Source organism: Corella eumyota, chromosome 1, assembly GCF_963082875.1.
Source record: "Corella eumyota chromosome 1, kaCorEumy4.1, whole genome shotgun sequence".
NCBI lineage: Eukaryota > Metazoa > Chordata > Ascidiacea > Phlebobranchia > Corellidae > Corella > Corella eumyota.
In genome coordinates, this window is record NC_137490.1 from 21,327,780 (window position 1) to 21,339,945 (window position 12,166).

The window sequence follows — 12,166 nt, forward strand, 5'->3', positions numbered from 1 at the left end:
TGGCATTTTCTTACCCAGCGAAATTGATAAAGTTGAATTTTTTGAAAAACTTTTTGTGCTTCCTGTTCCACGAACGAGTCTACTTCTTCTTTGTTGTACGTTGTTTTGTGATCCACTATGATTACAAAAATCTCATCACGACCTTGAAAAATTTAACAATTTGTTGGTCACACTTTTTGTAAGTGATAAAGCTTTTTAAATGATAAAAGAAATATAAAATAAGGCAATTTTAAAATAGGGCGGTTTGCCTTCGACATTTTAAATTTTACTTGTTTGTTGTGGCAGGGTTAAAAATCAGAATTATTTCAATTAATGTATTAAATTTATTTACTATACCCGTATTTTTATTGTTTTCAGCATATACGTGATAAAAAGCAGTTCTAAAATACAATCAGAAACTAAAAAAGTTTTTTTTATGGTGTTTAAAAATGTTTACATAGACAATTATTTTAAAGCTTTAAAAAAATAATATATTAAAAAAAAATTATATAAAATATTGAAAAATATAAAAAATATTGAATATTAAATAAAGGACAAAGACAAAAAATACGAACGCGAAGTATACTCGCCGCTATATGGCATAGTTTCAAAAAAATACGCAGTTAAATAATTTTTAATATTAAAATGACTTTTTTGTAATAAATACAGAATTAATTTAAATGTTAAATATAATACAATTTTTTTCAAGTTATTAAAAATTAATTATCTATATTGTTTGTTGAGTGTTTATAAATAATATTTTGTTTGAAAATAATTTTCCGTCATAAAATTTATTTTTTTAAGTTTTAAAGTAAATAGTTGTTGTCACTCTCAGGTATATAATACTTCAAATATTTGTTTTCCTTAAATTATTTCTAAATTTAAAACTTACGTTGTTACAAAATTTCTTCTATAGAACCTAACTTATATTGAAAAACTTTCACAATAATTTTAAACCTATATCACTTACTATACCAGATCGTATCATGATTCTTATGTAGATGTGTCATGTTACTTGAAAAAATTTAACATTTGTTTGGTAACCTAGAACAATGCCATGCAAAAACAAAACAGGAACATCATTGTTTTACACATTCTCAAATTTTCCAAACAAAGGATTTTAAGTTTTCTAATTTAATAGGGTTCATTTTAGCAATATTGATTTTCTTGAAGGCTTTACAGTCAATGTATATTCAACCCAGGCTATCACCGTTGTTAGCGTTTATATGAAAAACCTCTAATATCTACTCTTATGCCAAGAGTTAACAGATAGCTTATCGCCTTATGTTAACCCTTAACATCCGATTACTTATTCTAAAAAAATAAACAAAAGCACGCTATTTCACTGTTACAGTTTGTAGATATGGGTTTTTACTAGGCATTTGTGGAAAGCATCGGGTACAAATTAGTTTGAACAAAAATGAAATTAGTTGAAAAGTTAATGCTCTTCGATTTATGACATTTCTTATAATACAAAGATATGCCTAACAACTGTTTTTACGGTTCTGAATTTGTTACTTAATAAAAGTTGCGGGTATTACGTGTTGCAAAATATTGTGATTACTAATGAAACTTTATTCATACATGGCCAATACTTAAGTGGTTTAGAAATTTTTACGTATTATTTTTAGATCAAGTAAACTGCATTAGAATATTGCCTTATCAGATTAAATAACCCACAGTGATTTATTTTAGCCTTTACTCGATTTAAACAAAATTGCCCGCTTGGTGTCAGTAAAATAGCATTTTGGTTTTTAAGCTCAGCTGTAAGGTTTTTTTTTTAATCCGGTAGTGTGGTGAACCGATCATGGCGTCGAACCACAAGCTAAAAGGTTTGGGTTCGAGTGGCACCAATACCACGCTATTCACTCTTGAGTCCGGGGTTTACGAATACCTCAAACACGTCATACCCTTTCCAAATAAAACACGTCATACCCTTCCCCAATAAAAACATTTTAACCACACAGGCTTACCTAATAAAAATATCAAAAACCTATTCTCTTAAGAGGATGGGGGAAATGGGAAAATAGATATCTTGTACCAGTCCCATGTTAAACAGTGTTAACAGTTAGTCTATTCACTTCTTATATTTATCAAGTCTTGTTAAATTACAGTTTTATTTGGGTACAGCTTTAACATGGTGACTTTACTTCTAGCTACTGCAATAAATCACTTTTTCTCATAATTATTGGGCACTTCTAATTTAAATTGATTTTTAACTTATGTTAAATAAATATTAATATATTGTTGTGAAACTACTTTTTAGCAAAACATTTTGCTTTGATTTTATTTTAAAAATTAAACAGAGAAAAAAAATATATATATATATCTAAAGAATTTGAAAAAATTATCTTGGTAAATTTCAGCTTTTACAACTTGAAAAGCTAAGCATTCCTTCGATCCCGTTCCTTTTCCGCCCTTACCTAATAAATTGAACAAAATTTTGTTTTAAACAAAGTGGTTATAGTTTAAATTTAAGTTAAGATTTTATAGTATTTGTAAAATAAATAAAATATTATGGCATTTTCTTACCCAGCGAAATTGACCAAGTCTGATTTTCTGAAAAACTTTTTGTGCTTCCTGTTCCACGAACAGGTCTACTGCTTCTTTGTTGTACGTTGTTTTGTGATCCACTATGATTACAAAAATCTCATCACGACCTTGAAAAATTTAACAATTTGTTGGTCACACTTTTTGTAAGTGATAAAGCTTTTTAAATGATAAAAGAAATATAAAATAGGGCAATTTTAAATAGGGTGGTTTGCCTTTGACATTTTAAATTTTACTTGTTTGTTGTGGCAGGGTTAAAAATCAGAATTATTTCAATTAATGTATTAAATTTATTTACTATACCCGTATTTTTATTGTTTGCAGCATATACGTGATCAAAAGCAGTTCTAAAATAAAATCAGAAACTAAAAAAGTTTTTTTTATGGTGTTTAAAAATGTTTACATACTATTGTTGCATTATTACCTATCAAGAGACCTATTAAAGCCAATTTCTGTCCTTCCTTTAAGAATTAATCTTCTCAAATCATTTTCGTATTCTCTTTTCTAAATGTACATTGCCAAAAAGCAAAAATAGCAAAATTTAAGTCTTATAGTTTTGGTAAAATATATGTCTTAACTTTAATTGTTAAATCTTTGGTTTTTTGATTAAATATTGGTTATTGGTATGTTGGTATGCTATAAAGAATCTTTAAATAAAACAAAAAATTATAAACAAAAAGAAGTAATCTCGTTTGGACACACTTTTGAGTAATTTAGGTTCGCGCAAAATTAAGAAGTTATCTTTTGTTCTTTCTATCATAGTAAATTGAAACTGGTTTTATGTAAAAAATAGGTTATTGAGGTTCGCAAAGAGTTTTAAAGTTACCTCTTGTTCTTCATACTCCCTAAAAAAATCAATAAGAAGACGTCTTAATCTATTTTCATCGTCCATGGTGATATACTTGATATTATATTTATTTAGGCTATACCTTGCTTACTCCAAATTTAAAATTTATAAACCTAAAATTAAATTTTAACTATTTAATTAAATTATAAGAAACTACTCGACTAAATTGTCTTATACAGAGAAAGTTAAATGAAAGTCAAAACGAAGGTTGTATAGTATTTCTAATGTATACAAACAAACCAAGTTGATTTAAAAATAAAATTCACCTGTATTATTATTTTAGCTTTGACAATAAACCATTTTATATAGCTTGAACAAAAGAACTGTTTAATAACAGGTGCTTGTTGACTATAGTAGTTTGGGATATTATTGATGCCCAATATTTTAACTGCTCATTAAGTTTTGGCTTAGCAGAAGTGCATACTGTTTATAGTGCCTTACTCACTACAGCATGAAACAAGCGGGAATTAAACCGCTGACCTCATGTAGTTAAGCAAGTGTTTTAACCACTAAACCACGCTGCCGAGTAATTTTTATGCTCTTTCCTCAATTACACTATATTTTATTGGCTTTTATGGTTGTTTTTTATTTGGTATATTAAGCTACCATCTAATTGCAATACCAACTTTTGTTTTTTTTTTGTAAGTTTCCATATAGATAACATACTAAGTTTACTCCTTGCCTTATACATAAAATCAATGGGAATTAAACTCAAGGATTGCTTGATGCCCAGCTACTTTAACTCATATTAACAGTATGAATATTTATCACCATTTTGTTGATATTTAATATCAATCATAACCTTAAATATTACTGGTACAATTTATTATAAATGTAACTTATTGTTAATTTTTAGGTTGGTTTTAAAAATAAAACTAATTAAACTCTCTTAATTTGATTTGTTTTAGATTTGGAACATTGGCTTTGCCAAATTTAGTGATATTTCAAGGACCAAAAGCTATTTTAAGATTTAATCAATCTGGTACTGACTTGGTTGATTTTATTAAATTTGTTCAACGAACAACTAAAGTCCTTGCAAAACCTATTGGTTATGTGGGGAATAATCTAACTTTAAAAAATCAAAATTTAAGTATTTTTAAAATAAGCGAAAAAGATTTTAAAGGTCCGATGCCAGTAACTTACAAACCAGAAACGGATTGGATGATGATTTTGTCATCTGTGTTTTTAATATATTTAATTTACTTTCAATTTAAACGAAAAAATGAGTAAAAATTATTTTACCTTTAATTAGGCCATGAAATTATTCACTAAATATTTTTAATTAACTTTTACTTTGTTGTTTTATATATATAAAATCATGATTTTATTTAAAATGTGGGTATGTTTTTTTTACTCCATTTTTCTACAAAAATGTGGGTGTTTCTCATTCTTTACTGAGGTCCAACTTTTGCTGATGGCAGCTTATGAATTGATTTTACAATGATGTTGTATGCACGACTAGAAATTGTGTCTTCCATTTTTTTGGGGTCATTATTAAATGGGGATTTCATGGCATCTGACAAAAATGTTATATGTACTATGATTACAAAATATCACACAAAACTACAAAATTTAACAATTTTGTTTGGTAAAATTGAACGCAATTTGTTATTTGCGTTTTAAAAGTAATGGAATCATTATAAAGATCTTGCTATTAAGATTTATAGGTGTCTATTATACGATAAGGTAAAGGCTAATTATATAAAGCCTAATAAGTTTTTGTGATGACACAAAAAATGTAATTTATTTGGTTTTATTGCTGGCTAGTATTGACTTTAATTTTACTGCTGTCATTGTAGTACTACCGCACCAAGAGTTATAACTGTAATATACTGCTAATTTTGTAAATACGAAAGGTGAAAAGGGGGGTGTTTAGCGTGCATTTATCTACAAAAATTACATCTTACGTACGCAGACCTGAACTGTGTTAACATTAATTTAGGCTGTTCTTGGTTTAATCTACTATAATGCATTTACCTGTAAAAACATTAAGACCGCCTAGAAACGGATTAGGTGATCGAAAACTGATTGGTTTCAGACCTTCACACTGGCCCCGCGCTAAATAATTCTGATATCTTTTAAAATCAGGTGCTTTGTCTGATAACTTGTTACAAAAACTTGCTAATTTTTTTCCTGCAAAACTTGTAGGCTCTATTTTGAATAGTAAAGGGTTAGAACCCCAAACTGTGTTATCAAATCCATTTTTGATAACACGAATTGAGTTTAAGTCGTTGGGTAAATCTTTTCCAGATACTTCTTCTCCATACGATTTGACAGGGTAAACTGACGACATCTTTTTTCTATGGAAACCTAGTTAAAATTAAATCTATGTTTCTGTCATGGTTAAACTAATATGTAAATTGAATGCGGTACACGATGGAGCTCTGTTTGCGTCGTCAGCCAAGTTTATAAAATGCAGAAAATGCGGAATTTTTATAATCTTACCCTAATCTTTTTTTGTACATTCCGCCCCTTCCTTAATTATTTTTGTACTACTCGTTTAAACCAGCGGACGACGCTAATGGAGCTCCTAAACTTTAGTTAAATATCCCATCCTAAATTCAAAATGAGTGCGTTGTTTATAGAGTTAAAATTCATCTAAATATTTACTTTAAAGGTACATACCGTTCCTTTATATTTTCGAAATAACTGTTAGATGTCAGTCAGTCAATTTAAATTTTTTTGTAATATACAAGGTTTGGATTTTGTCTGATTTATTTGTTATTGTTACATCATATAGGCCAACCCATAACAAATTAGATTTATAAATATGTTTTAAACAAATTAGATTTATAAATATATTTAAATATTAAACTAATTAATAAAAAATGTAAAAGTATTTTTGTTTTGTATAAAAAGAAAATACTTGTTTTCTTTTGTAATACTTTTATTCACACATAAATGATAAAAACAAAAAGGGTTTTCAACTTATATTTCTATTTTAGTTTTGTTAAAACTGATTTAAAAAGTAACCACTTATGAAAACAATACAAATTTTATTTATTATACACCTTAGAACTTTAACGTACATAAATTTATAATTTAAAAAAAAGTAATGTTAACAAAAAATACAGCATATTTATAGCATTTTTAATTTAATAAAGAATAGCCTACGTAAAATAAAGCACTTTTTAAGTTTAAAATTAAATTTTATTTAAGCTTTAAACGCAGCAAATGCCCAATAGCAGTGTTAGTTTTGTTATATTAAAAACTTATAGGCATTTTAAACTGTTATTCTAAGTATTATAGTAACTATAAGCCAAAACCTTCAGAAAAGCATACGTTTTTTCTAAAGAATTTTTTTTCAAAGAAATAAATACCGATATGATTTAATACAATCAATATCACGTGGCTATTTATAATATTGTGACTTTACCTTTTACTTAGCAGACAAGCAAGTTAAGTTAAATTAAAACAAACTTTAAGAAAAAAAAAATTAACCCTTGCTAGGCATTTGGCCAATTTTTATAATCATGAAAGTATGTGCAACCTAAGTTATATTACTTTATCACTACTCTAATACACAACTGTACATGTTAGCTACCTTTAAAACAGTTTTACTAGGCATACATTTGGATGCTGAAAGTCAGATGAACATACGCTGCATCTAACTGAACACAAAGAATAATCCACTGTTAAGGTCATTTATAATTTCTTCAACTGCCTGTTCAATAAAATCATTAATGGGTTCATTTCTGAAAGCAATTTCACGGCGGAACCCGATAGCAAACTCTAAAATTACAAAAACAAATAAACCTGTGGAGTTATTAAAGGTTACTTAATCGAGTAGGTCCACATACTAGGACTTATTTTAAATCTTAGTTTTCGATGTGGGAAAGTCAACTTCACGGCCTAAACATAGAATAACATCAGTTACCCTGACCTAGTCTCGAGTTGCCTTTGACAGTTTGGAGTATTATAGATCATAATTTTCCAATTTAAATTGCTAATTAAGTATTGGCTTAGCAGGAGTTCATATACCATTTATAGCACCTTACTCAAAAGTGCTACAGCATGAGAGCAGTGGGAATTAAACACACAAACTTATGTGGTATAGCAAGTGTTTATGCCAGTACACCACGCTTATAGACAAAGACAATAACTTAAATAGAAAAATGGATAATAAAATGACATATATTTACATATTTTACCTAATCTTTGGCTATTATGGGGTCCATCGCTAAAACGATTGTTGCCAAGCTGACCAGAGTCACTAAATAACAATTTATATTTTGCAACACAGAAGCAATATTTTTATAATTGGTCTATCTCACATAACTTTATTCAAAATATTTTTTAGAGGGCTTTTAAGCAAAGGAAATACTTTATAAAAAAGTTGTGCGCTCTTACCTTAGTTTGACAAAAAGAAAACTAGTTTGAACTTCTAAAAAAATGCTGATTATTGTTTAAATGTTTATAATTGTCTTACCTGAAAATATAAATCACAACTGAAAAATTATTTTGGCCTTGTGAGATTGGCGCACTAAGAACATTGCTCAGTCTTTCTATCTACAAACAAATTATAAACTCGGTTAACTACTTTAGAACTGTTCTATATTCTGTAAAAAAAGATTTTACCTCCGTTTCCCCAATATTTAAAGTTACACAGCGACCTATTTGACTTAAAAGTGACATTTTTGTAAGTTAAAATATAAAAAATATTGAATATTAAGTAAAGAACGAAGACAAAAATACGAACGCGAAGTATACTCGCCACAATGTGGCACAGTTTCAAAAAAATACGCAGTTACTTAATTTTTAATATTAAAATGACTTTTTTGTAATAAATACAGAATGAATTTAAATGTTAATATAATACAATTTTTTTCAAGTTATTAAAATTTAATTATCCATGTTGTTTGTTGAGTGTTTATAAATTATATTTTGTTTGAAAATAATTTTACGTTATATTTTAAATTGGGTTTATTTTGTGCTCGCCGTTTTTAATATTTAAGAGAATAACGTTACTTTATTTATGAATCATCTTTTTAAACAATAATTTTTTTAATTTTAAAACTAAAGTACAAAAGCGAAACTGAATCCGCGCATGCGCAAACTATGCCTATGTAATAAACGTTTACAAACTCGTAGTTTAATATAATTTTTTTTAATTTTACAAGTAAAATTCCTAGTCAAAACTAATTTTTAATATTTAATAAAAATATAAAATATTAAAATAATTAATTTGTAAAAAACTTACGTTTTTCTTCAAAATCACTTTTCGTACGTACGAACGACTCTGTTCATTTTAAATGGTTGCGAAATCTTACACTACGTTACGTTGCGTTGCGTACGCCATGTGAACAGGTCTTTATTGTTTGTCATAATTTTAATTTGGGTTTATTTGGTGCCTTCGTTTTTTAATTTCTAAGGAAAAATTGATGCTTTATTTAACTTTTAAAGTAAATCATTGTTGACACTTTTAAGTATATAACTTCGCGTTTTTTTTTGAATAATTAGATAATTTATCATTTTTTGTACCTTTAAAATGGTCTTGTTTTAAACAAATAAAATTGTTTTTGTAACTTAAAAGCTCATATTGTTATACGGTTTAAAAAAACTTTAATTACATTTATCCATGAAATTGTCATATCACTTTTCGTACGTACGAACGACTCTGTTCATTTTAAATGGTTGCGAAATCTTAGACTACGTTACGTTGCGTTGCGTTGCGTACGCCATGTGAACAGGTCTTTATTGTTTGTCATAGTTTTAATTTGGGTTTATTTGGTGCCCTCGTTTTTTAATTTCTAAGGAAAAATTGATACTTTATTTAACTTTTAAAGTAAATCATTGTTGACACTTTTAAGTATATAACTTCGCGTTTTTTTTTGAATAATTAGATAATTTATCATTTTTTGTATCTTTAAAATAGTCTTGTTTTAAACAAATAAAATTGTTTTTGTAACTTAAAAGCTCATATTGTTATACGGTTTAAAAAAACTTTAATTACATTTATCCATGAAATTGTCATATGTGATACTATAAATTTTTAGATAATACCTTACAAAATTCAACTTACAAATAATATTTCTAAACACTTTTTTAAAATTTTTATTGAAGACTCCGACCATAATTTTGTAACTGACGCCTGTAAAGAATAAATTACTATAAAATAAATTATTCCTGCCATACCTTCATTTCGGTATTACCTAATCTATACACTTTGTTATACACTTTCTTTTAACAGATATAGTGTTACGTTGTGTAAGGTGATCATACTAGTTTATTTTCCTGTCCAACAATGGTAATTAAGCCAACGCCATACCTTGAAAGGAAACAATAAACCTAGTGTTTTTTATGATTTATGTTATTTTTACAATAAAATTTTAAATTTTCCTAAATAATTAAAACAACATTAAATATAAAATTTAAAAGGGTTTATTTCAGTAATATTACTTTCTTTGATAGGGCTTTACAGTCAATGTATACCTAATCCAGGCTATCACTGTTGTTAGCGTTTATATGAAAAACCTCTAATATCCACTCTTATGCCAAGAGTTAACAGATAGCTTAACGCCTTATGTTAACCCTTAACACCCGATTACTTATTCTAAAAAATAAACTAAAGCACGCTATTTCACTGTTACGGTTTGTAGATATGGGTTTTACTAGGGATGGGTTAAGTCGAATCCGAATCCGAATACTCGATCCGAGTATTCGGATGTTTTTAGGATTCGGGCTCGTCGAATATTTTTTTAGGGTTTCGGCTGTCTTACGCATGTACATTGAATTACTTGTCACATTTTAAGAAAGTTTTTTTTTTCTTGTCTAGACAGGCTTGCTTTTGTTGCCGAAACAACGTTTGCCGTAATTTAACGAAATCTGCGCAACCATACAAAGCTTATAAGATAAAAGTTGACGGTGTGCTGCCTTTTATATTTAAAAAAATGACATCTGAAACATCGTGCGTGTAAGATTATACGAGCAGCACATGAAAATTTACGTCATTCAATATTTTGCATCTCTGCGTATTAAATCTACTAAATGTCCAAGTTTGGGCGAGCCATCGCAATGAGCGCCCAGCGTTGTTTAACTTTTTGTTCTTGCCCTTCTACATGTGTTTTATTTAAGCCGTTTAGTTCGTCTAGGGTTGTAGTTTTGCCAATGCGAAATCGTTTGAAGTCGAAGCATGTAGAAATGTTAACATTTTTACACGTGAATTAAAAAAAATTAGTTATTGCTATTAATTAAGTTAATTGCTATTAGTTTATTTTCGTGTAGATTTGTAATAAAAAGAAAAAGTAAAATAGCTCTCTAATATTGAAATTGCGCAGTTTCCTTCGACTTACCCTTATTAACATTTATATTGATGACGTCATACCCGAGTACTCGGATTCGATCGTATCTGATTTTTAATTACTCGGATTAACTAATCCGAGTAATTTTGATTTTGTCCCATTCCTAGTTTTTTTCAGCAGGAGTTTATATCGTTTATAGCCCCTACTACACCACGCTGCCGGTTAATGCTCTTCGACCTATCACATTTCTTATAGTGCAAAGATATGCTTAAAACTGTTTTTACGGTTCTAAATTTGTTACTTAATAAAAGTTGCGGATATTACGTGTTGCAAAATATTGTGATTACTAATGAAACTTTATTCATACATGGCTAATACTTAAGTGGTTTAGAAATTTTTACGTATTATTTTTAGATCAAGTAAACTGCATTAGAATATTACCCTTCCCCAATAAAAACATTTTAACCACACAGGCTTACCTAATAAAAATATTAAAAACCTATTCTCTTAAGAGGATGGGGGAAATGGGAAAATGGTTATCTTATACCAGTCCCATGTTAAACAGTGTTAACAGTTAGTCTATTCACTTCTTATACTTATCAAGTCTTGTTAAATTACAGTTTTATTTGGGTACAGCTTTAACCTGGTGACTTTACTTCTAGCTACTGCAATAAATCACTTTTTCCATAATTATCGGACACTTCTAATTTAAATTGATTTTTAACTTATGTTAAATAATTATTAATATACTGTTGTAAAACTACTTTTTAGCTAAACATTTTGCTTTGATTTTATTTTAAAAATTAAACAGAGAAAAATATATATATATCTAAAGAATTTGAAAAAATTATCTTGGTAAATTTCAGCTTTTACAACTTGAAAAGCTAATCATTCCTTCGATCCCGTTCCTTTTCCGCCCTTACCTAATAAATTGAACAAAATTTTGTTTTAAACAAAGTAGTTATAATTCAAATTTAAGTTAAGATTTTATAGTATTTGTAAAATAAATAAAATATTATGGCATTTTCTTACCCAGCGAAATTGACCAAGTCTGATTTTCTGAAAAACTTTTTGTGCTTCCAGTTTCACGAACAGGTCTACTGCTTCTTTGTTGTACTTTGTTTCGTGATCCACTATGATTACAAAAATCTCATCACGACCTTGAAAAATTTAACAATTTGTTGGTCACACTTTTTGTAAGTGATAAAGCTTTTTAAATGATAAAAGAAATATAAAATAAGGCAATTTTAAAATAGGGTGGTTTGCCTTCGACATTTTAAATTTTACTTGTTTGTTGTGGCAGGGTTAAAAATCAGAATTATTTCAATTAATGTATTAAATTTATTTACCATACCCGTATTTTCATTGCTTGCAGCATATACGTGATCAAAAGCAGTTCTAAAATAAAATCAGAAACTAAAAAAGTTTTTTTTATGGTGTTTAAAAATGTTTACATACTATTGTTGCATTATTACCTATCAAGAGACCTATTAAAGCCAATTTCTGTCCTTCCTTTAAGAATTAATCTTCTCAAATAATTTTCGTATTC

At 28.1% G+C, this 12,166-nt stretch overlaps 1 protein-coding gene across 1 annotated transcript; it reads right to left on the minus strand.

Moving 5' to 3' along the window:
• Positions 1–6,300: 6,300 nt before the first annotated feature.
• On the minus strand, positions 6,301–9,535 carry LOC145763425 (uncharacterized). The gene is made up of 4 exons (XM_082574871.1): positions 9,399–9,535; positions 7,806–7,885; positions 7,528–7,589; positions 6,301–7,108 (listed from the first exon to the last, which is right to left on the minus strand). Exons 1-4 carry the CDS (start codon positions 9,507–9,509, stop codon positions 6,984–6,986), a joined length of 378 nt encoding a protein of 125 aa, XP_082430997.1. The 5' UTR covers positions 9,510–9,535; the 3' UTR covers positions 6,301–6,983.
• Between the last annotated feature and the right edge of the window lie 2,631 nt (positions 9,536–12,166).

Coding starts and splice junctions, on each gene's coding strand:
- LOC145763425 (XM_082574871.1), bottom strand. CDS start 9,509: ATGGCAGGAATAATTTATTTTATAGTAATTTATTCTTTACAGGCGTCA. Junction 7,886..9,398: donor AGTGTTTAGAAATATTATTT/GTAAGTTGAATT, acceptor ATTTGTTTGTAG/ATAGAAAGACTGAGCAATGT. Junction 7,109..7,527: donor CCATAATAGCCAAAGATTAG/GTAAAATATGTA, acceptor TTGTAATTTTAG/AGTTTGCTATCGGGTTCCGC.